The 23,766-nt window shown below is 34.7% G+C and overlaps 4 protein-coding genes and 1 non-coding gene across 6 annotated transcripts; 2 read left to right on the top strand and 3 right to left on the bottom strand.

Annotated features, from left to right (window-relative positions):
* Positions 1-2,079: 2,079 nt before the first annotated feature.
* On the top strand, positions 2,080-4,055 carry LOC107480535 (uncharacterized). The gene is made up of 2 exons (XM_052258452.1): positions 2,080-2,635; positions 2,923-4,055. Exons 1-2 carry the CDS (start codon positions 2,080-2,082, stop codon positions 4,053-4,055), a joined length of 1,689 nt encoding a protein of 562 aa, XP_052114412.1.
* Positions 4,056-5,334: 1,279 nt separating this feature from the next.
* On the top strand, positions 5,335-5,447 carry LOC127746136 (U5 spliceosomal RNA). Its single transcript, XR_008007755.1, has one exon. It is a non-coding gene; the product is annotated as a U5 spliceosomal RNA (small nuclear RNA).
* An 898-nt stretch (positions 5,448-6,345) lies between these two features.
* Positions 6,346-11,838, bottom strand: LOC107480534 (probable sphingolipid transporter spinster homolog 2). The gene is made up of 16 exons (XM_016100684.3): positions 11,448-11,838; positions 10,971-11,099; positions 10,462-10,563; positions 9,868-9,972; positions 9,700-9,775; positions 9,220-9,294; positions 8,859-8,961; positions 8,711-8,773; positions 8,394-8,475; positions 8,162-8,262; positions 8,004-8,080; positions 7,694-7,807; positions 7,498-7,617; positions 7,240-7,368; positions 7,057-7,135; positions 6,346-6,838 (listed from the first exon to the last, which is right to left on the bottom strand). Exons 1-16 carry the CDS (start codon positions 11,612-11,614, stop codon positions 6,519-6,521), a joined length of 1,842 nt encoding a protein of 613 aa, XP_015956170.1. The 5' UTR covers positions 11,615-11,838; the 3' UTR covers positions 6,346-6,518.
* A 1,246-nt stretch (positions 11,839-13,084) lies between these two features.
* Positions 13,085-20,721, bottom strand: LOC107480532 (K(+) efflux antiporter 3, chloroplastic). Of its 2 annotated transcripts, XM_016100682.3 has the most exons (20): positions 20,577-20,721; positions 20,377-20,484; positions 19,773-20,156; positions 19,204-19,305; positions 18,977-19,057; positions 18,652-18,753; positions 18,237-18,314; positions 18,057-18,125; positions 17,789-17,839; positions 17,583-17,696; positions 17,381-17,482; positions 17,127-17,261; positions 16,340-16,521; positions 16,112-16,247; positions 15,610-15,681; positions 15,421-15,522; positions 14,794-14,955; positions 14,347-14,436; positions 14,086-14,244; positions 13,085-13,716 (listed from the first exon to the last, which is right to left on the bottom strand). In XM_016100682.3, exons 2-20 carry the CDS (start codon positions 20,410-20,412, stop codon positions 13,435-13,437), a joined length of 2,439 nt encoding a protein of 812 aa, XP_015956168.1. In that variant the 5' UTR covers positions 20,413-20,484; positions 20,577-20,721; the 3' UTR covers positions 13,085-13,434. The 2 variants fall into 2 exon arrangements, with proteins under 2 accessions (XP_015956168.1, XP_015956167.1); XM_016100681.3 differs by lacking the exon at positions 20,577-20,721 and having other exon boundaries at positions 20,377-20,542.
* A 281-nt stretch (positions 20,722-21,002) lies between these two features.
* On the bottom strand, positions 21,003-23,132 carry LOC107480533 (peptide methionine sulfoxide reductase B5). Its single transcript, XM_016100683.3, has 3 exons — positions 22,764-23,132; positions 21,537-21,693; positions 21,003-21,414 (listed from the first exon to the last, which is right to left on the bottom strand). The coding sequence occupies exons 1-3, from the start codon at positions 23,063-23,065 to the stop codon at positions 21,262-21,264; spliced, it is 612 nt and encodes a 203-aa protein (XP_015956169.1). The 5' UTR covers positions 23,066-23,132; the 3' UTR covers positions 21,003-21,261.
* Positions 23,133-23,766: the final 634 nt, after the last annotated feature.

The raw sequence follows: 23,766 nt of genomic DNA, 5'->3' as shown, positions 1-23,766 counted from the left end.
CCTGGACCGGTTTGAACTTTTTTTTTCTGCGTTGGAAACAACGTAGTTTCTAATAAAAATTAAAAAAAAAAACAAAAGCTGCTACTGAAAGTGTAACCCTAGCCTCCATCCGTCTCATTCACTCCATCCCCTGTTTCCCACTTTCCCTTCCCAAACGGTTTGGCCATGAGAGATCACCATGGCACCATTACTTCATGAGAGCTGACAGCTGAGAGATAGAGAGTCTGCTACTCTGCTTCAGTTTCATCCACCTCATCGCCAGCACGGAGACCCGTTCAGATTCAGCCAGCGCGGCATTCACCTCACCACCGCAACCAGAGCAGTGTGCCACTCACCACCGCCAAGAAGCACGTCCACGGTCCATCGAAGATTCAACATTCAAGTCACCTCCTCATCGCCTACTGCCTCCTGGTCGTCAGTCGTCAGTCGCCACCTCCGATCTCCCTCTTCTCTGCTCGTCCCTCCATCCCTCCAGGGTCCAAGTATGTATTTTTAATTTTTTTAATTTTTTGAAGTTAATTTTCAATAATTTAGTACTGATAGTTAGAATTAATTGATTATTGTAGATTGATTATGTATGTTGGTTTCTGTTTGATTTCTGTTAGAATTTAGATTGTTGATTGTTCAATTTTTTGTAACATATTGTTGTTATATATGGCAGATGAGAACATGAATACTTTCACATATGTTTTTCTGTTTAATCTCTCTTGTTTGTTGATTTACTTTTTATTTCTGTTCAGTTTGTTGATTATCCATTGTTGTTAAATTGTTGATTGTTGATTATCTGTTATAGTGTTATATATGTTGGTTGCTATTGTATATTATTCTTAGTAGTTAGTGCATTATTCTTAGTAGTTAGTGGATTTATTTTTTTCAATACTTACTTTGGAAGATTATGTTTATGACATGGAGAAAGCCTTAATCGGTTCTAACTTCTAAGCTTTATCCTGCGAATAAGGAGCTGGTAAATTCTACAATTGATAAGGCTAGAACTCTGCTTGATGATGGTAACAAGGAGAAGAAAGAAACTGATGTGTTTGTGGAGTATCTTACTGAAGCTAAGCTTGTTTTTGAGCCCATTATAGCTAAGACTGGTTAGTTTTGTTTAGATCTTTCCTTTGTTGAACTTTTAATTTTGCTTGTGATGCAAATCTTTTTGACAGAAATTATCTAAAGGAGATTGGTCATTGAGAGTTGAAATTTGAATTTCGTGGACAGATCTTGTGAACTTTGAATGTGGTAAATGCTAATTCAATATCACAATTTGGTGTTGTTTATGTTCATTGAGTACTCTTTGATAGTGGGACTATGGGGGTGTGGTGATATCATTTGCTTTTCAAGTGAGAAAGCCAAAAGAAAAGAAAGTGAATTGACATCATTGACTTTGAATCTATGTTATTGAATCAATGCCGTTGCTTTGTTTATTGCAGTTGCAGATTTGATACTGTGGAGACAGAAGAATATTAGTTTAACTGATAATTCTTAAGTTTTTAGTTATTTTATATGTGTTATTTATGTGGGATCGGGTTAACCGGTTCAACCAGTAATCCACCGGTTGAACCAATGACCCAGTGACCCAGTAGTCTGACCGATTCGATTACCGGTTCGGTTCTGACAACTATGCTCTAAAACAAAATAAATATAATCCAAAATACTCCATTTTCATCTTCATTCTCTTGTAAGTTGGGTTGGGAAAAGTTGGGTTTTGGTAAAAAAAAATGTAAAAATACCCCTTGCTAAAAACATTCTAAGCCCAGCGGGGAAGCCCGCCCCGCCCTGGCGAAGCCTGCGGTTTAAGCGGTGCGGGTTAGGCGGGCTTTTACTATTTGGCGGTCCCAATTTTCCAACCCAGCCTGCCTTTTTTGGCGGGTTACGCGGGCCGGCGCGACGGGTTTAGGCCCGTTTGCCACCTCTATTGTGCCACATAATAGATTGTTGTTACTAAAATATCGTGCTCACATTAATATGAAATGGTGTAACCAATCAAGATCTATCAAGTATTTGTTCAATTATGTAAACAAAGGTAGTGATCGGGTCACAACCTCTTTTTACAGAAACTCCACCAGTGACAATTCAAGTATGAAAGTTGATGAAGTGAAAATATTTTATGATTGTCGATACATATCTCCTTGTGAAGCTGCCTGGAGGATATTTTCCTATGACATTCACTATAGCAATCCATCTATTGAGAGGCTGAGTTTTCATTTACCAGATCAACAACCTGTTGTATTTACAGATAATGAATCATTAGTTGAAGCTCTTGCGAAGGCCAATGTAAAAGAGTCCATGTTTCTAGCTTGGTTTGCAGCTAACGAAAAATATGCAGAAGCTAGACAACTAACATACACTGAGTTTCTAGCAAAGTTTGTTTGGAAACCTTCACCTCGAGCTTGGGAACCAAAGAAAAGTCATCAAGTCATTGGAAGGATGATTTTTGTTCCACCATCATCTGGTAAGCTATATTACTTAAGGATGTTGTTAAATATTGTAAAGGGACTAACAAGCTATGTAGATATTCGAACCTACAATGGTGTTATCTATTCATCATTTCGAGATGCATGCTATGCACGTGGGCTATTTAATGACGACAAAGAATATATTGATGCCATTAAGGAAGCAAGTCATTGGGGCTCAGGTCATTATTTGCAAAAATTGTTTGTGACTCTATAGTGGTCTAACTCAATGGTGCGACCTGAAGCTGTATGGGAAGAAACTGCCATTTTATTATGTGATGGGATTTTGCATGATCACAGAGCCATGTTTGGCCGATCTGGTAAGCAGACAACTCCAATGATAAACTTTTCTATTAAATTTTATATCTTTAAAGAGTTGTGGCTTACATGTTTTCATAGTAATTTTTTCAAGTACCATATGTTTTTCATAATTATAGCAACTAATGTTTTTACTTTGTCAACATTTCAGATTTGGTTTTCAGTGATGAGGAATTAAAGAGCCTAACTTTGATTGAGATTGAACAAATCTTGAACAGTAATACCAAAAGCTTACGGGATTATACGACAATGCCATTTCCATCAGGGGATACTTACCATCTTAGAACACAAAACAAGATGATCTTTGATGAGTTAAATTATGATCGTGTTGAATTACAAAGGCAACACATTCAATGCCTGTCCAAATTAACTAGAGAGCAAATGAGAGTATATGATAAGATCATGAACGCTGCCGAAAGTCAACATGGACGTATGTTTTTTTTTTTGTATGACCATGGAGGTACAGGAAAGACTTTTCTTTGGAAAACTTTAGCTTCAACATTGAGATCAAAGGGACAGATAGTCTTAACTGTTGCCTCTAGCGGTATTGCTTCTCTATTGTTACCTGGAGGCCGGACTGCACATCCTAGATTTGTCATACCATTAACCCCAAATGAATTCTCTACTTGCAATATCAAGCAGGGAAGCCCATTGGCAGAGTTAATTGTAAGAGCAAAGCTAATAATCTGGAATGAAGTTCCTATGATGAGCAAATTTTGTTTCGAAACACTGGATAAGACAATGAAAGATTTGATGAAGTTCAAACATGATGAAAGCCCAAAGATGCCATTCAGAGGGAAAACAATAGTCTTTGGTGGAGATTTTAGGCAAATCTTGCCAGTGATTTCAAAGGAAACAAGACAAGACATCATCAATGCGTCTTTGAATTCATCATATCTATGGCAGCATTGTGAAATATTAAAGCTAACTATCAACATGCGACTGCAATCCATGGCTGCAGATAGTGGCATACAAGATTTGCAGCAATTTGCTGACTGGATTCTTCAGGTCGGCAATGAAATATCAGAAGGAATGAGTGACGAGTACAATTTGATTAGCATACTTCCTGAATTCATTATCACTTATTATAATGATCCAATGGAAGCAATCGTTGAAGCAATCTATTCTAATTACATTGCTGACATGGATAACGAAGGCCACTTGAAAGGTCGAGCTATTTTGGCTCCTACAATTAATGCGGTAGATGAGGTGAATGATTATATGACCAAACTGAACAACAATGCATGCAAGACTTATGTTAGTTCCAATAAATGTTTGTTCTAAGGGAGTAGCAATGAAATTGAAGGCATGCACACACCCGAGTTTTTAGCAACAATTAAATGTTCCGGGTTTTCAAATCATGAATTGAAGCTAAAGGTTGGTTGCCCTGTCATGCTTAATAGAAATATTGATCGCTCTTCAGGGTTTTGCAATGGTACTAGATTGATAATTACAAGACTTGGAGATAAAGTTATCGAGTAAAGATTATTAAATTCTGACAATTGTGTCGATAAGGTCTTTATTCCTAGAATGACACTCACACCATCAGATGCTAGGCTACCATTTAGATTTCAAAGGAGACAATTTCCTCTTATGCTACTTATGCAATGACCATAAACAAAAGTCAAGAACAATCATTAGACCACATCGGATGGATTGCTACTGAAAAAACTTGTTTTCACATATAGCCAACTATATGTTGCCATTTCAAGGGTCACTAACAAGAAAGGATTGAAAATTTTAATTGCTCATGGTGAAAACACTGGCAAAACAGAAAATATTGTTTACCCAGAAATTTTTAAAAATGTATGACAAACCTTTTAACATTACTTATTTCTTAGTTATTATCTTATGTATATACATGTATTTTCGTTTATAAAAAAATTATTTTTTCTCGGTTTACATTTGACTAACTTTAATAATGCATACATAATTTTTATATCTCAAAATTATTCAATAATTAAATATCATTTTTCAAAAAAAATTATTTTTTGAGTGTCAAATTTCATAGATTTCACTTCAAAAGAATAAACTAGGTCATGAATTTATTTTTGCTGATGTGACATTATATAATTAAATATACGTATAAATAGTGCATCAAAATTAAATTCTAAATTAATACAAATAATATATTCTACTTATATCCAATTTATATACTTTATCTTCTTTATATTCCAATAAAATTACAAATATCTTATTAAGCTAACTTATCAATTTTTAAATGTTAACAATATTTTTACAAAACTAAGTTTCAGTAATTTTCATTTTTCTCTTCAAAGATCATTATTTTTCAAACTAAGCTTTACTTTTACATCATCATTCTATTTATTTCTCTATGCGAGGGTAGCTTGCTAGTTTATATTTCATTTTATGTCGTATCATGTTTCCAACAAAAACTGGCAACCGTGCAGCTGCCGTGCTTCAGTCATCACTTGTAAGTTGTAAGTTGTAACTTGTAACACGCAAAGGACCAACAAGTTAAGTCTCGCATCGCCCAACACCAGCAAATTTCTAGCCATCAAGATATATATAAGGCAACCCTTGTCAGAGTGTTAAACCACGGAGCTGCGCAGTGAGCACAGAGCGAACTATTCTTTCGCCTTTTACTAAAGAATACCGTGTGTTCGCTGCAATTAGCAGCATACGCTAATTTTTTGAGAGGAACCCTCGTTTCGAAGGTTCCTACCTAAGTCTAGTGTAAACTTTTTAAGTTTTAATTTAATTATAATGGTGGTATAAAGGAATTAGCATGCTAAGCAGAAGCAGATAATCATTAGTAACAACTTGATGGTATTTACATTTTCAACATGACAACCCTTTTTGGACATTATTATTCCTACGATGTAAATTGTGCTTCTATCGTATGATAACTCGAAATTAAAGAAATACATTAGCAGGTGCAGAGTTGAAGTGCTTGATCAAACGTGGTGTTGTCGGAAACTGCTTTGGGAATGAGATTGCAGTTGAGAAGCCATGTAAGTGCTGAATCTTTGAAGCGTTTGAAAGTAGATGCAGATGGAGAAGAAGAGGGCGGTGGTGGGGTATGTGATTTGGCATTGTAGTGCGAGAGAAAGAGCATTGCGGCGGTAGGTGCCATGGAAAGGATGATGATGAAGCTAAAACCAACGTTGCGTTATTTATAATTTTATTTTATGTATGAAAACTCATTCTGTGGGCACTAATTATCAAAATATCCGAGGGGCCACTAAAACCATGGAAAACCGTTGACTGCCGTTGGAATAATCTTACTATTTTACTATTTCATTTGTGTGAATGTGTTTCTCAAATGATATTACACACTTACAGCATTGCAACCTCTGTTTTGGTCTCATACCAATCCTGAGTGCTGATCTTTATTTTACACGTGCACTGATAAGTGATGGATGACCACCACCTTGCTTTTGTACATGGCAACTTCATGCTTGTTTCTCATCTCATCAAATATATCATTTTTTATTTTTAAATTATATCTTATCATCTATTTATAGAAAAAGTAATTTTTCTAGTTATTATTTAAGACTCAAATCCAACATTTACCATCTTAACTAAATAGAGTCATTTAACATGGATTGGATGGAGAGAATGCTATTCCTTTATTTCAGCTAATGAAAAGCAAAAACATGCTTACATTAATTATTAAAGAGAAGCAAAAAAATAATAATGCTATATTACTATTTACACTTGCTACAACTATCACTGTGCCAAACAAATTGTGCTTCAATAGGAATGAAGTTAAAGAAAAATTCATCATTGGGGTTTAGGAGGAGGTGGTGTTTCTCCACTTTTCTCTTCAACTGATGGTGTAGGAAGTGGTGTTTCAGGAAGTGGTTTTTCTCCAGTTTTCTCTTCTCCTACTGATGGTGTAGTAAGTGGTGTTTCTCCACTCTTCTCTTCAACTGATGGTGTCGGAAGTGGTGTTTCTCCAGTTTTCTCTTCAGGCAATGGCGTCGGCGTGGTGTTTTTCCTTTCATCCATTGATGGCTGAGGCTGAGACTGAGGTTGAGGCTGAAGCTGAGATTGAGGTTCACTATCTTCATTATACCTATCCACACTATGCATAAATATTCCTGCCACAATATCAAAGGTTTTTTTTTTGTTATTACACAAATTCGTATTCTTTGCCTACAAGACAAGCTAATGCTCATGTGGCCAACATGCATCCATCATTGATTTGATCATAGAATAATCATACGTATTGCTCTTTTTATAGTAATGATGAGTCAAACAAGTTGGCAATATGAGATGTTTGTAGCAAATCAAGAGAAAGTTGGCAAGATTGACTGACCTACAAACCATATAGCAGCTGCTGGAAAGAATATAGTTGATAGAATCAATGCGGTCGTTCTCCAGTTGTTGATACGATCCTGCATTACAAATATGCAAAGATAAACCACGAGAATAATGTTCATAACTGATATGGGAAGAAGAAAAAGAAGGAAGAATTGTTGAATGCCTAAAAAAGACTAACCTGGAGAACTCCAACGAGAGGCGAGGAAGGTACATCGCCGAAGATATGTATGGCAACAGTGGACATTGCCATAGATAAGGGCCTCAAGCTCGGTTTGACACAATGGAGACATACATAATTCACAGGACCCTAAATATGTGCAATAATAGATCATTGAGAATGTAATAACATCTTAGTTCTCACCATGAATTTCAATGATCAGTCTTAAACAGAAAAGCACAAGAGATATTATTTTCCTCACACAGAAATGAAAAATACCTGAGTTGCAAAAACAAGAAGTTCGCCAATAGCGAAAAGCGTGAGGAAGCCATACTGGCTTCTGAATAAGAAGGCACCAAAGCAAAATGCTCCACCAACCAATGTTGTCAGCGAGAGAAGCTGCAAACAAAAGTGGAACTCTGGTATGAAGGGCAAGCCACAAACAGGTATGAAGAAGTGCCAGAATCTCACCAACCTTAAATGCATTTGATAGGGAGTTAGTCATGAAATCAAGAGCAAAGCCTCCTGCTAATGTGCCCAATATTCCACATACAACTGTGATTCCTCCAAAGATCATATCTGCATTAGTCTGCCAAGGTAAAATGTCCTTAGTTTAACAATAATCATACCAATAATAGTATGGTTTAAGCTGTGTATTATCTTAAAATAACACAATCTATATCTTATTTATGCAAGTTAAAATTCATAGTAGAATTGTAGAAAGAAGCAACCGTGTCAATAAAATCGTAAACATACATGTGGTCATTAGACAAACGAAGTCTCACCATATGATATATGCTATAACCAGCTTTCGGGCCCCAATATGAGTAAGCACCTATAACAAAGTTGTATGCTATGTAACCTGCATGAACTTAACAACAATACTAATTAAAGTTAAGGAAATAATTTGATTCATAAGTAAACCAGTAAGAAGAACAAGTACCTAGAACAGTGACGACAAAAATCTTATCAAGCAAAAGTTCTTTCATATCTTGAAAAAATTGTGAGAACTGATCTGATATTGCGGGGGTTCCAGATTTTGACCTGAAATAAGATAAGAATCAACCAATTGTAATTTGAAATACATAATCAATGGCCACTATAGGAGCCAATTAATCATTAATTTACATTAAAGAAACAACTTTATAAATGGAGAATAAGTGTATTGTTCTCACTTGGAAGGTTCATGTGAGATTTTATCTCCAACCTCTGCACTCGAGGACACCGACTCATCTTTGCTATTTGAAGCCTCCACATCTAACCATCACATGAAGGAAATGGTTTATGGAAAATTGAAGCAAGCCAAGAGAACAGAAACCTAAATTTTTATTGAAAAATAATAGGTGTGTACCACTTCTACTAGGTCTGCTCTGTGGACAGAACATTGTCTTTAATCTTAAGTTAGAGGAATGGTACTATATGAACTGAAATATACTATTAGAAAATGCATTAATGTTATCTCATATAGCACTACTCCAAAACATAATGGTACCTTGAACTCCTGGCACAACTGTGTCAGCGGCCAGCACCTTTGTTGAACCACCCGGAGCCATACCTGTATCAACAAGTAGAGTTCAGAACTTCAGAGATGTTAATTACATTAGAAAATGACATAATATCAATGCAAGACAAACATGCACCTTTCATTTGCAAAGGTTTCAAAGTGAACCCCAATATAGCAAATGGAAGCATTAAAGCAGCCTCCACCCAAAAGGCACAACGCCAACCAAAATGATTTCCAACCTGTTTATAAACAAAGGTAAAATCAAAGAGGGCAAGAAAATACACTGCTACAGAGAAAGGAGTTCATTTGTCATCCAAGTTTTTATTTATCTACAAGCCTAACATTTTACTTCCTTTTACTTTTTATAACGTACTTTTCATTCTCTTTTCAAAATTCAGAAAGAAAATTTTGTTTGCCATCCTAAATATAAAGTCATCTCCCTCATCATCTGTTTCTACTAGTATTTATTACTGGTATCAAAACCAAAGGAAACTTACCAAACCACCATAGACATACCCAATTGCATATCCTGCTGGTATACACATGTAAAATATTGCAAGCCACCTTGTTTTCTGATACACAAAACCAGTATAAGAAAAGATTTCTCCAGAAATAAAATAGTTAACACGGGAACTATCAAGAAGGAGGGTGAAGAAAACATTAGTCAGTTCATTTCAGTTCCATATTAGTATATCTATAAACCATTGAAATGAATTCAGGAAATTAGCCTAACATGCAATTGACAAGATGAAAATAGCATTACATTTACCAGGTATTTATGACCCATTGAATAATGTACATGATACATTTACAGCAGAATTGTTGATGGTCATTCAATTGACTCAAAATCATCCAGAAGTATTGGTTCACAGTTCAATAACTAGAAATATATCAGGATATATGAGCATAATGGACAATGGAGTTATTCCCAGTCTGAGAACATCAGTCATCAGATTAATCCAAGAGAAAAGACAAACCTGAGCAGGTGGGGCACTGTCATCAATGAAAGGTGCTGCAAGACTTATAAATGAAGCTTCACCAACACCAACCAACCTATAGAGAATAACTAAAGCATAAGGGAACAAAAAAGACATCTTACAATTACTACTATTATAAGAACTTAAGACAATAGAAGAAGCACTTACATGCGACAGACTGCAATGGACCAGAAATTAAAAGAAAAACCACATCCTATGGCAGCAATAGTCCAAATTGACAATCCAACTCCAATAAGTCTAAATGGATTCACACTACAAAATATAATAATTATGTAAGGTTTCATATTTACAAAGTGATAGCACGATTACAAATATCATAATGATATGTGCATGTACATGACTGAAATGGTTAAATTTCACTTTCATGGGGAACAATCATAAGAATTGATAGGCTTTAATGAGTGCAATAGCTTTGTTTATAAATAAAGGACAACTTGGATTTCAATATAGTATATTGAAAGGATTTTTAAAGTTTGGTCAGTTGTTCAGCTTTCAGAATTTTCATTCATAAAAATGAAATTTCTGAAGATATTATTAGGCTAAATAAAGCTGAACAAAATATCCCAACTAAGTAAAAATTAGTTTAAGATGTATAAAATACAAGAACAATGAACAAAAAATATTTAAAGCTTCTGTGCTAAAACTATAATAATGCATATATTATATAAACCAGCATATTAAGCTTTAACAACTATGCAACAATATGGAGAAAACTATTTCCAAAACAATAAAACAAATTACCTTTTTGCTAGAGATGCAAATATTGGAGAGGCTACGAGTAGTCCTACCATAAAAGTTGATGATAAAACTCCATCCTCGAAATTGCTCAAGTTGAAATCCCCTCTATACATGCAAGGTTCGACATTAGAAAATTAAGTCCTGAAATTTTGGTACTTCATATTGAACAAATTGCATTACTAAAGGTAATGGCTTGGAAAAAAAAAAGGTTTTGCACCATGATCTCAATTCCTGTCTCACTTTTATCTTAGTAACTAAACTTAATCTTGCAATAGTGATTTTTGCCTATTTCAATCGAAAAAATAATCCAATTTCTTTTCAGTTATTCAAGGTCAACCATATAGAGGCAACCAACGCAATATGAATCCTTGACGAAATCCTCTATTCTCGCCTTGAAACAGGAGGAGGGCATGAAACATTCATAAATTGGGTTTTCTTAGTCATGCATTAAAAAACATATCCTTTGAAGACACACTCTTAGAAATAAAAGAGCTAAGAGAAGCATATCATACTGTATTCCAGTTCCAGAAGAGCAGGTACCATTGGTGCAAGTTCCTCTGCTTCCATTAACACCATTGCTTGCTATTGCTCCTCGATCCAAATAGTTTATCAAACTCATAACACAAAACATAGCAAGTAACCTGCAGAATAGAACAGTGCAAAATATATTCAGAATTTCCAAGTGCACAAAAACCCATTGAATTGTCAAGTTTCAACTTAATCTACATCCACAATTGATCAAATAAGATGTACTTCCAAGCACACAACGTATTATGCTAAACCAAAAAACAAAAATAATAAAAAAAATTATTCCCACGAAAATTAAATAAAAGACTCAGACTTGCTACCCGTCCTCCAAATCCAACACATACCCAAATTCAAAATTGCAAAAAGAACCCAACTTTTGCCCCAGAAGCACACTTTTCTTTTTCAGCTCAGATCTATGAAGCAAAAGCAAGTGAGAGGGTTGAAAAGAAAAAAAAAATTACATCTTTGGTGTCAACCATGAAGTTGAAGGAATGGTGGTCGAATTTGTTGACATGTCTGTTTCCACGGAAGGCCTTGTCTCCGTTTTGGCCTCAGCAGTGTTAGAAGAAGAAGAAGAAGAAGAAGGTGGAGGTTCAGCCTTTGCTTCATGTTCATGTGACGCCATCATATTATTATCAGATTTAATAATACATACTTTTGACAGTGACCCTCTTTTTTTTTTTGTTAAAAATAGACAAAAATAATTAAAAATTTGAAAGAAAGAGGCCTTGTTTCTCTGAGCTCTGTTCTTCTTCTTCTTCTTTAATTCCTTCACTTTCTGGTTTCATCAAACAATGTGATTGGGATGAACTGATTCAATGATTATGCTGCTTTTTGAATTTTGGGCTTGTGTATTTATTAACAGAATTTGCTGATAAATAGGAATTTGAAGAAATCCTTTTATTTATTGTTTTATTTATTTATTTTTTTAATATAGTTCGTTAGGATTAGTTATTTGTTTATTTATGTCCTTGTTACTCAGCTGATTATGCTCTCTGTTTGTGCTTCTTCCAATCAGTGTAGATTTTATTGGGTGACAACTAAATTTATCTGTTTCTTATGCTTTTCTAATTCCTTATCTTACGCATCATCACTTTTTCTGTTTTTCAATCTGACTTATTTTCACTCTTTCTCAATTCAATCTTCTTACAACTTAGTACCACATTTTTCTTCCCAACACTATCTCCTATCTTTTGGATTTATCTATCTATTATATATTCTAAGATCACGTATTAATGTTATTATGAATAAATTTTTTAATTGTTTTTCTTTTAATAAATATAGTAAATGCATTAAAAACTTAAATTGCACATATTTTTCAATTTGGAGTTTATACTGTGGCTTGTTATTTTAATATTTCTCTATAGATTTATTTTTCACGAGAGATTTTAATTGTGAGAAAACAGAATCTGTCGCTGTTTAAGCTTGTTATTCTTCTTATGTAAAGAAATTCACGTGTAGTTCTTCTATTTGAAGAAAGAAAAAGTTCGAATTATTGACAATAATGGCGATGTCATATGATGGTAAGATTAGAATTGTAACTTAACTAGTAATGTCATGAACGGGTCCCATGAAATTGACACTAAACATAATAATGTTCTTATAATAATTTAATAATTAATTAATAATATAATAATTAGATTACAATGACAATAATTAAAGAAGAAGTTGACGTGGATTGAAGATAACGATTGAACTTTGAAGTGATGTCAAAGTAAAGATGTAATTATAGGGTCAAAATCATAGTTTTACTTTTACTTCAAATGTTTATTCTCTGAACATTTTACTTGATCTTATTAAGCATAATTTTTTTTCTATTAATCAGATATGTTAGACTCTACTTTATCAACCAATGACCATGATTTAAAATTAACATGTTTAAGTGAATTTCTTGTTTAACATACTGGACGAATTTCAAGTAAAATCTCCCATGGCAATTTACTTTTGAGAAAAACATAGTTAAATGAAAAATTAATTCTCCATTGGCGACTTTGACAAAACCAATTAAAACATAAAATGCACACCTGTGGGTCTTAAGCATTTTTATCTCTTCTTTTTTTCTTATTTTTTTTAAAACATATCTAGTTTTAATGCATGGTAAACATAAAAATATGTTGCGCTAAACTCGGTATCTATATACATAGATTACTAGGTGGCCAATAACATACAAGACTGTGTACCTTAGTGAAGGAGAGGGATATAATTTGCATGGTGTTATGTTACTATATTATATACACTTTGCTCTTACCAAAGAATTAAATTGAGCATCTCTTTTGGAATAATGTTCTAAAAGCTTTGTTGAAATGATAAGTTTCCTATACATAAATTGTTAGCTCTGCAGTAAAATTATAAAAATGACAACTTGCTGAAATATTTCAGTAAGTTATATGGTTAGAGCCTTAAAGGAGCAAAATTAATGGGAAGGGAAGGTCACCTAACATAACATTGTTAGGGTTCCTCCATGGCATTGTGGGAAGGGATTGATGATGTGTCCACCATTGCATCTTTTGAACCAACCATTGAGATTTGATCTTCAGTGCCTTGTTTCCCATTTAGAGCACCATTTCCTTGTGAATTCACAGCTTGTCTTAGCTCATAATCTTGTTCTTCAGCAACCACTTCATCTTGAATTGTACCCAATGAAGCTTGATCTTTCAGGTGCATTTCTGATGGTTCATGTTCCGGTGAAGCTGTTGGTACGCGTGCCTCCATCAAGTCAGAAACTCTCACCTTACAATGTACACACCAGTTTGTTATAGCACAATATAACAGATTCATACTAGATATTAAAATAAGGAAGATCATATTTACACAAGGAGAATGGTGAATGGAGCGAAAGTCACATGAAATATAGTATCACAGAAAACTTCAATTTCCTTGAAAGTTGATCAAGAAATGAAAATTTTCATGTCATGAGCTACCTAATCAAAGACATGCAACAATTTATGAATCCTCCCACCACTTGCTTTGCCCAAACATTTAAAAGAAACATCAGAACAATCTAAGGCTGTGTCACAACACCGTAACCATGAAGCTGATCACCGAGCATTTATTGAATCTTATGTAGCTACAATTAATGTTTCGTTGATTTTGAAGTACCTGTAGCGGTTTCATAATATCTAGGTCTCGATCGGATAAACCAACTGCTTCTTGAGCTTGTAGCTCCATGGAATCCCTAATAAGCTGGCTTAGGAATACTACATCATCAGACATCACACCAAGGCCTTTTAGAAGCTTGGAACCCAGCTGTAAGCTAGTCTGCAAGAATGAATTCGATTTAGCTGCAGTTTCCACTAAATTACTAACCAGTAGCCATTAAAAGCTCCAACCATAAGGAGAAGATAGAAATTTTGTCAGTACCTCTGCATTTTCCATAATGGCATCTGTTGCACCAGCTTTCTTCAAATCTAAAAGATGCTTGAGATCTTGAGCTCTTGCATATATTGGAATCTGAGGAATTTCATCATACAGTAAGGAATTACCAATTATACAAAAGTGAGATGAGAACAAAATATTGGGGTCTATCATAAGATAGTGTGTGTAACAGAGAGGGTATGCTGTATGCAAGAGATTTCCAATTAGACATAAAGTGATCTTATCTATTCTTCATAATCATAAGATAAATACTGGGGTTCATCACCACTCTTTGTAAACAAAATAAAACAAAGGTATTCAATTCATAGCTTCTGCTTGCTACAGAAACTCATGAATATCTTTCTCTTATGCATATGCATGCTTTGCCGCATAACACAGTGAGATACGAGACTGGGCTTGCAGTGGGGTTAGGAATGGAAAGTATATTATTACCGCGGGAAAAGACAATCGCAACCTTTGAACAGCTTCAATTGTCCTCTTCTTGCCAGTGTACATAATCATGATAGCTTTAGGAGAAGAGATACCAGCAGATTGAAGAACAGCTGGACGTGATCCGTCTCCATAAAGAATAGGAAAACCAAGTTTCTGAGCTTCCTGCTCAATGGTTGACGATAGAAGAACAAATTAAACAAATGGTGGATAAGAGAGATTCCAATATGAAGCGTAAGAAAAAGCAAGAATGCTTTCATTCTCTCAATAGAACAAAAGAAAAGAAAAGAAAATGTTAAAATCATAGAGATTCTAAATGATTAATCAGCCATTGATTGGAATTGCATTACTCTGATTCTCTTTTAAAAGACAACTGCCACTGGGTGCAGATATAAACTGAAAAATTTTACATATAGAGAAACTTGTTATTATGTTACATGCCTCAAGTAAGAAGAAGGAATTTCCCAGGCCAAAATGCAATTCCCCATGGCCAAACCAAAAATATCCAAAACACCAGAAATCTACTAAAATTTTAAAACAGCTCCTCAGAAAAAGGAGAAGGAAAAAAAAAAGAAAAAACATGCATATACTGGTAGACAATGCCATGCCCAGTTCTTAAAATACACTGACCTTTACTACTGTCGGGTTAAGATCAAAAACCACATAAGGCCATCCTACTGAAACACTGTCTACTCCTGAAGCAAATGGACTGCCCAGGAAATTCGCAAGGACCTTTATATCAGGAGCAAAGGGAGAGAGTTTAGATATGAGCAATATCAATATAAATGACAGGTTGTTGCAATATATTGATTGACCTACCTGACCCATTTGTCCAAATCCAAGGATAACAACAGGTTCACTGACATTGTAGTTAACCTTCTCAGAAGCTTTCTGCAAGTAACTTAGTACTCAGCCAGTGTACAGTAGAACTTGATATGAAATCAAATGACATAAAACTTCCACTTATATATCTTTAAGAAAGTTATAATTTATTATTTATATCTCAAAATCTCTTATATAGTGTCCTTTTATAATGTCGTTGATGCATGAAATCATCAGAGCATAAAATTTTTATGAAAAGGACCTGGTCCGCATTATTAGGCTTCTAAGACAATACGTGAATTTTCTTCAACATATTTTCTTATGGAAGATATATAATTTTGTTTCTTTAGTAAAAGAAAACACAATATTTTATAATTCTTATATGTTACATTTTATTTTAAAAGCATTTGTAATCCACAACTTAACAATCCTTACATGCATGCATATTGTGGATGTGCACATAACTACAAAAATTATAAATCTTATGAGAAATGCATACATTCTCAGTATTAGATTTTTCTTCAATAAAACTAGCAGCCCTTCTTCCAGCCTCATTCAGAAATGGGGTTAATGCCATTGACAATACAACAACAATTATGAGCAGCTTGTTAAGCTCAAGCGGAAGCACCCCAAGCCTGCTTGCAAGAAGCCATACATTTTATTATTAAAGACGAACTTATTTTCTCACTCAAATAGAACCATTGCAATAGGTTAAATAATCAGTTACCTATTTGCTAAAGAGAAAACTACAAATCCAAATTCGCCTCCTTGGGAGAGCAACAACCCTATTCTCACACTTTCTTGTAAAGTAAGTCCGACACGAGGACCAATCGCCGTTATGATCAGTGTCTTGATAGTAATTAAACCTGCCAACAGTGAAAGTACATTTGGCCACTCTCGAAAAAGGAGCTGCAACAAAAGAAAAACCATGATAAATATACATGGAAAAACAGACTTCCATTTGTAATTTCACAGGGGAACATTTAATAATACAAAGTTATAAAGAATATAAGCGCCTAAATTCATAAATCTAACAAAACCATAATTAATTATATATCATAATTTCATGGATCTAGTTGTATGTAAACAGTTAAACTACTAAGATTATAGATTAGGGTGTGTGGGTGTGATAATAAATGTGTATCCTCTCTTAGAGAAACCCTAGGGAATTACTCAGGTATATCAAGAGCAAACTTTCATTATGTTGTGGTTCATTAGAATGTAAAATCATAGGTGATGAAATTTTTGTCTAATGAATAGAGGAGTTAAAAAAATCCAGTTTAACCAAACTGAACTGAAACTAAACAAAACCATTTTAAATAAACCAGTTTTTTAAACAAAAAAAAAGGATGTTTTATAGAAACAAAATTTATTAAAATCCACAATAATATAAGTTCGATGAACCAGATAACTAAAGCTTTCATGCATGCCTAGATACGAAAGTCCACGTAACAAATACTCCTTTCTAAACTACAAAAAAATTATGGCACGTGTAGCACAAATAATTATAGAACCTGCATGTCAATTGAAGTTCCCGTAGTTACGAAAAATAACCCAAGAAGCAAGCCTCTAAATGGTCTTATATCTGCTTCAATCTGGGTTCTGAAATTTGTCTCAGCTAAGATTGCTCCAGCCAAAAATGCTCCAAGCTGCATTATGACATTGCATACAATTATCAAGCAGATATCAAAATTTTATGGCTCTCCATATCACACAATGAAGTGAATCAACTGAAAAGTAAGATGCTATAAATTGTAAAGTAGCGGACCGTATCACTGAAGCCCAAATTCTGTGTGCCTAGTGAAATCCCAGCAACGGTCAGCAAGCAAAGAGCAACAAAAGCCTCTGAGCTCCTTGAATCGGCAACAACCTGAATTAACCAACAGTTTAGGATAAGAGCGCATAAAAAAATAGTCTGGGCACAATTTTTATTTTGGATAAGATGCCTTAAGTATATCTTCCATACAGACCTCGAAAACTCTTCTGAGAATGTACTTTGCCCCAAGAGAAAGCAGACCCAATCCACCTAATGCCTTTAAACTTTCTTGAGCAAGCATGGGCCAAAGACTTTCCTCAGACATATTCTTGAATTTAGAAAAAAAAAAAAAACAAAGCATAGTATGAACAACCCAACCTATGCATAACAGATAGATTTTGTTTACAGTGTACACCTCACCTGGGTCTCTAGTATTGGAAGAATGACTAAAAGAGGAACAACAGCTAAGTCCTGGAGATATCAAGCAGAAAAGAAGACAAGGTTAGTTACATCAGAACTTTTCTTTACTGATACATTCTTGTCGATCTTCTATGGTCTATCAGCAGATATAACAGGATAGCTAATATACATCAAATATTTCTTATGACCACATTATTTTTGGATATCAATAACTTCATATTTGGAAGATGAAGACAGTGCAAGTCAAACAAAGTGTAAAGACAAGAACCTGCAAAAGAAGTATTCCCAGAGTTGCCGAACCAAATCTTGTGGGAAGCTCACCTTTCTCAGCAAGGAGCTACATAAACACATATATATATTTGATAAGCTACATTATCCATAATGAGAGTTACAAACAACACACATTTTGTCAAAACAATGTGGTGAAATTAATCAAAATCACAAATACCTGAAGAACAAAAGCAGATGATGATAAAGAAAGAGCAGCACCAATCACTACAGCTTCATCAATGCTTCTGATGTTCACCTATGGATATGATCTCCACTATAAATTAATAAAATAAAATGACAGGCTACTCTAGTAACTCAATTCTACATTATTCTTTGCTAACAAAAAAATCCTAATGCTTAAGCAGTCAGGTATAGGTTCATAAAATGGTTTTTAAACTGAATCTCTCCCATAATATGCATCCTTGAGGATTGATGAATGGACAAAGCACAGATTCACTTAACATTGTGCCAAAACTATAACTTAGAATAAAGGATAAGGTAAAATTGACGCCCACAATTGCATTATTTACAAAATTATGATAACTGAAGTAAATAAGCAGAAAAAGATAAATAGTTATAGACAGAATTCTCACTAGATCAGGCCTTGAGTGGAAAAGGAATTCCAAAATTTTCGTTCCAACAGCTCCATTTGGTGGAAGTTCAAAAGCAGTAAATGCTAAAGTACATAGTACAACCTTCAAAAGTGTGTAAATAATTAGAATAAGTAAAAGAAGGCCAAAACATAATTTCATAAATGTTAAGAAAAAATAACACTTTCTTTACAAACAATTGTAAATAATGCATAAGTAAACAAATAAATAAATAGCAAAAGGCATCATGCTTGTTTCAGTTATAATTTTAAAAATAAAGATTAAGATATTTTCTTTTGATTCCCATTTGGATCATAGACAATCATACCTGAGCCAATCCCATCCCAAAGGCATATTTTGCAAGAGCTTTAAGACGTGCAAGTGAAAGCTCTAAACCCATCTCAAATAGCTGAAACAAAACTAGCATATGTCAGACTGATAACATGCTAAATTATAGTGCATATTTCAGAGTTCAAAAGAATTGCAAAATGATAGCAATAGCGACGACAACAAAAAGAGTAGCAGGAACGGCACCTTTGCTGAGATTTATCTTACCAAGAAAAGAATCCCCCATTCAGACAAAATTTTAACATCTGTAAGGTTTCTAATTAAACCAAACTGATTGAGTACCACCCCAGCAAAGAAGAAACCAAGTATCTGCAAATGACAATCATTGAATTTCTTTCAATTATGAATACAGGACAGTCAAATGGATAAAAATAATTCCACACTTATATGCATGTGAATTTATACAAGCATCTTTAAAAATTTTAAATAGCTTTAGAATAACTTATTTTCCTTATTCAAAATAAATCTAAACAAGTGTCTGAATTACATCCATCAGTTTCAAATTTAACTATTCTACAAGTTAGAAAATTTCAAGGCATAGAATGTTAATCACAACTTCATATTACATTAAAGCTCACTTCAAATGACAATTGATATGATATGATACTGATAGCTGATGAGAATCATATTGATACATGAACAGAATGTCATCTGATAACCACCAACACAGAGGAGGGTTATGTGATAATGACTTTGCTTATTGAGATATGAAGTTAATCATAATTTTGAAGAGCACAATATATTACCGAAAAGATAAAATATCAAGTATTTCTTACAGGACTGGTTTTAACTGATTTGAGTGTGGGTACAATTAAGACAGTCACAGCCAAGAAAGTAAGAGTATCCAATCCTAAATCGTTGATGACTTCAACAGCACCAGCAACATCATATGCTACATTTGTCTGCAGTCTTTGCCAAAGCGATGGACTATACTTAAATGAATAGAATCCTTTACTTCCGGAAAACAATGGTACAGAGAGAGGCTTGCTGTTAAAGAAACCTTCTGAGAAAGAACTCCTGTTAACTATCCCATGACTAGCACAGCGTGGTTGCGGCGTGACTTGCTTGCTGACTGAATAAAACATGAACACAGAACTTCTACATATGCGTGAAAGACCATGAGAACATCCTGGACTCTTCTGCTTAGTAAGGTCATATCCCTGCAAGAAAACTCTTTAAATCAGATTATACAATAAGATGACACTTCCAGCTTAGCATAATGTATAGTTTGTTTTTCGAGTAAAACAGTGAAATCAACAGAGCAATTGAAGAAACACTATATAGTGATTCCCTCAATGCAAGTTTAAACATGTTGAATTGCCATTTCTCTTCTTGATTTCCAAAAAGCACAATCCAAGTGAAGAAATGTAAGAACGTTACCTTAAAGCTTTGGCAATAAGCTAGAGATTCCAACATAGCGGTGGTTGGTTACGAAGAAGCAAAAGAACACAACTTGGAGAAGCGCATTTGCGTTATTTGTTTGATATTCTGGTCACAGACACCCAGATAGAAGTTGAGAGGAAAACAACATAAAATGAAATAAAAAAAAAAAAAATAGAGGTGGATAAGTGAGCACGTACACGTAAGAAAGGGGAAAGTAATTTGGATTTTGGATTTTGGATTAAAGTGCGAGTGAGAATGCGTGTGTGTGCAGCGCAACAGATGACCACCACAACTAATATTCAACTGCCGTCCCATTCGTGGTTCACAATAAATGCTCAGATTTTTCTCAGCCCACATACTCAATCTCCAGCCTCCACGTGGCAAATGTTCCTATTTGTTAAAAAAGTAATTTTAATAATCTTTATAATTTTTGGACCACAATAACATTTTGTCTCGTATCAATAAAAATAATTACCTTTTACATTAATCGCGTGAATAGTCATATTAAAAATACGGATGTGATTGCTGGACTGTGTGTAAAACGAACAGTGAAAGATAGGATGTAATTGGTATTTTGTCTTCTTTCTTTTTGCTAGAAGACTAACGAGATGCATGTTCCTTCATTTGTCACTGATGGATAGCAATTCCATACACACAATTCATACAGCACAATATTACAACATTCTTAGTCTTAGCATCAGAACTTTCTTATATTGAACATAAACTCAGGATCCATACTACAATCACATAATAGCAATACAAGAATCCAGTACCATTACAGCATGGGAAACACAGGTTACCACTCCATTATCCGTCTTCATTTCAGTGACATAATTATTCCAGCATATCCATAATTCCACATAGTAGAGTTCATTACAAAGACTAAGAATTAGCAGGCACAAACTTCAGTGAAATGCTGTTGACACAATGGCGTTCGTCGGTGGGTGTTGGAAATCCTTCGCCTTTAAAGATGTGACCTAGATGTCCTCCACAAGCAGCGCATGTTATTTCAATCCTCCTTCCATCAGGATCCGGCTGGTGACACAATACATTTTTATCAACTTTTGATTATAACTCACATTGCCGATGGAGTTTTAATAGTAACATCTAGTACAAAGTGGTGCAGACAAGTCAACATAAGAACAAAGTAAACTCACAGTGCGGTTTATGGCTCCAGGAAGGCCCTCAAAGAAAGCTGGCCAGCCGCAACCAGAATTGAATTTTGTAGTGGATTTGTAGAGAGGAGTCCCGCAACCTGCGCAGTTGTACACTCCCTCGCCAAAGAACTTGTCATATTCTCCTGTTCCAGGATACCTGGAAAATGCAAACAATATTTTCTTGTCAGCACGAAAGCAAATCCCCATCTTGAGTATTCTAAGATATCATAATTAATTGTTCATTCTGGTTTATTATGAACTGAACCTTCTATGAATCATTTCTTTACCCATCTGTTTTTCTCAGTATCTGTTATCAGAATTCAAAAATATTTGTATAGGACACACTACGTCTTTTAGGATGATCATTAACATATTAAGGAATACTTCGACTAGCTGCTGTGATCAAACAACCTAATCAGCATACCTTTGTCTTGAGAATAGTTTAATTTCAATGTATCCCTTAATTAGGCAATAATACCCAAATAATCCCCATCTTCTTCATGAGCTGCTTCTGCTTTAAGATTATTCAAGTTTTTCATACTGATAATAAAGGCTATAATGCTCCGTATATGCAATGAAGCAATAAGTAAGAGAGTTAATAGGTGACTGTTAATTTTATTTAAAAAAATACAGAAAAAAAATCCATTGCTGGATAAACGAAGAAAAGATAAAATTGACAACAATTTTGATGAATTTATGCAAAGAAATCAACACCAGTTGGCATGGTTAGATATCAATTATCATACACCTCCTGTTATTAACTCAAGTAAAAGCATTTAGTCTAAATTTCAGGTTAAATCGTGAAAGAACAAGAACAGACTTATTTGTCACCATCAGTTAAGGCACACTTACATCCTCCATATATAAAACACAGAACTAACTGAAAATCTGGCATCAAGTTCTGAAGATAAAAGATTTTTTTACTCAATTGTGTTTACCGTAGTACACGGGTCATAACAACATAGCATTGAGAAAAAAAATAAAAAAAAAAACATTTCCTGACTCCTATTGTCACAGCTCAAAATGAAGAACATTCATCATTACTACTCAAGTCACCAAAAAAAAAAAAATCATCATTACTACTCCAAAACCGTCCATTAAATTTGAAACTTCTATATCTACCAACTCAGGTAAAAATTCTAACATAAACTAAGCTTTTTAACACAAATTTTCATACAGACAAAACATCAAACACAGCGAAGTGGGTAGAGAGAAAGAAAGTCATACTCGGTGCCCTTTTGCCTGAGGATCCGAAACTGTTCAGGGGAGAGAATGGCGCGCCACTCTTCTTCGGATTTCTGGACCGACCCAGGCGCATGTGAAGCCATGGCAACAACCCCACCACGCAAACGGCGCCTCTGTTGCTGGTGAAATGAAACGGCAGGAGTAACGGTTTTGGATGGGAGAAGTCTGAAGAGAGAGGTGGGAGGAGAATGAAGGAGGTGGGAGATAATTGGTTTGGTGTTGGAAGAAGAAAGAGAGAGAGGTGTGGTTCTAAGAATATTGTTGAAGCTCATGATCTTGTTCATTCATGTGTCTCCTAAACAACCACGGACCTCCAGTCCTCCATGGAGAATACTTGCAATTGTAATGAAATTCAATGGCCCTACCCACACTCTAGAGAATTCATTTTTTTAATTTTTTTGTTTTCATTTTTATTCTTTTCCATTATATGGTAGTTAACTGAATAGCCCACTAATACATAGAAACAAAAAAATGTATATTTACTTGAGTATCGGGTTGATGCCATAAAGTTTATTTTATGGTGATGGGGCCTAAGCCCAAGAGAACAAAAACAAGTATATTACTCAATGCTTCTGGGGCAAGGTGATCCTGTTAGCATCATCACTTACTAACCGAAAAAGTTCAAAAGTGAAGAATCTAAGAAGCAAAAGTCTTCCTTATACTTAACGCTAGTTTGAGCTAACCAATGGACACATTTATTTGTTTCTCTTCCCAAGTGATTGAAGGAGATCTTCCATGATCTTTTAATCAAATTTAGGATTTCTCTTAGAACTTGACTATGACAAGTGATTATTTTAGTGTGGTTTTTTAACATCTCATAAACCTCCATTACATCAACTTTAACAATCACTCTTTGCATTTCCAAGTCAGCAGTCATTCTCAGACCATGTAGAATCCCTTGAAGCTCCGCTTGAACTGCATTGGACATTCCCAAATTTGCACGAAAGCCTCCAATCCATTCTCCCTCACTCGATTTCAATAGTCC

Source organism: Arachis duranensis, chromosome 3 (genome assembly GCF_000817695.3).
Source record: "Arachis duranensis cultivar V14167 chromosome 3, aradu.V14167.gnm2.J7QH, whole genome shotgun sequence".
Lineage (NCBI taxonomy): Eukaryota > Viridiplantae > Streptophyta > Magnoliopsida > Fabales > Fabaceae > Arachis > Arachis duranensis.
The sequence above is the reverse complement of the archived record's forward strand: the minus strand, read 5'-3'. Positions and strand labels throughout refer to the sequence as shown.

Excerpts from the sequence above, each read along its gene's own strand:
- LOC107480535 (XM_052258452.1), top strand. The coding sequence starts at position 2,080 with ATGAAAGTTGATGAAGTGAAAATATTTTATGATTGTCGATACATATCT. Across the intron at positions 2,636-2,922 it reads AGCAAGTCATTGGGGCTCAG|ATTTGGTTTTCAGTGATGAG; the intron begins GTCATTATTTGC and ends TCAACATTTCAG.
- LOC107480534 (XM_016100684.3), bottom strand. The coding sequence starts at position 11,614 with ATGATGGCGTCACATGAACATGAAGCAAAGGCTGAACCTCCACCTTCT. Across the intron at positions 7,808-8,003 it reads GTTATAGCATATATCATATG|ACTAATGCAGATATGATCTT; the intron begins GTGAGACTTCGT and ends TTACCTTGGCAG. Across the intron at positions 7,618-7,693 it reads CCCTATCAAATGCATTTAAG|CTTCTCTCGCTGACAACATT; the intron begins GTTGGTGAGATT and ends TTTTGTTTGCAG.
- LOC107480532 (XM_016100682.3), bottom strand. The coding sequence starts at position 20,412 with ATGTTGGAATCTCTAGCTTATTGCCAAAGCTTTAAG. Across the intron at positions 18,315-18,651 it reads TCCACTCAAGGCCTGATCTA|GTGAACATCAGAAGCATTGA; the intron begins GTGAGAATTCTG and ends TCATATCCATAG. Across the intron at positions 17,483-17,582 it reads TTCTCAGAAGAGTTTTCGAG|GTTGTTGCCGATTCAAGGAG; the intron begins GTCTGTATGGAA and ends TGGTTAATTCAG.
- LOC107480533 (XM_016100683.3), bottom strand. The coding sequence starts at position 23,065 with ATGAACAAGATCATGAGCTTCAACAATATTCTTAGAACCACACCTCTC. Across the intron at positions 21,694-22,763 it reads CTCAGGCAAAAGGGCACCGA|GTATCCTGGAACAGGAGAAT; the intron begins GTATGACTTTCT and ends TGCATTTTCCAG. Across the intron at positions 21,415-21,536 it reads CTGGAGCCATAAACCGCACT|CCGGATCCTGATGGAAGGAG; the intron begins GTGAGTTTACTT and ends TTGTGTCACCAG.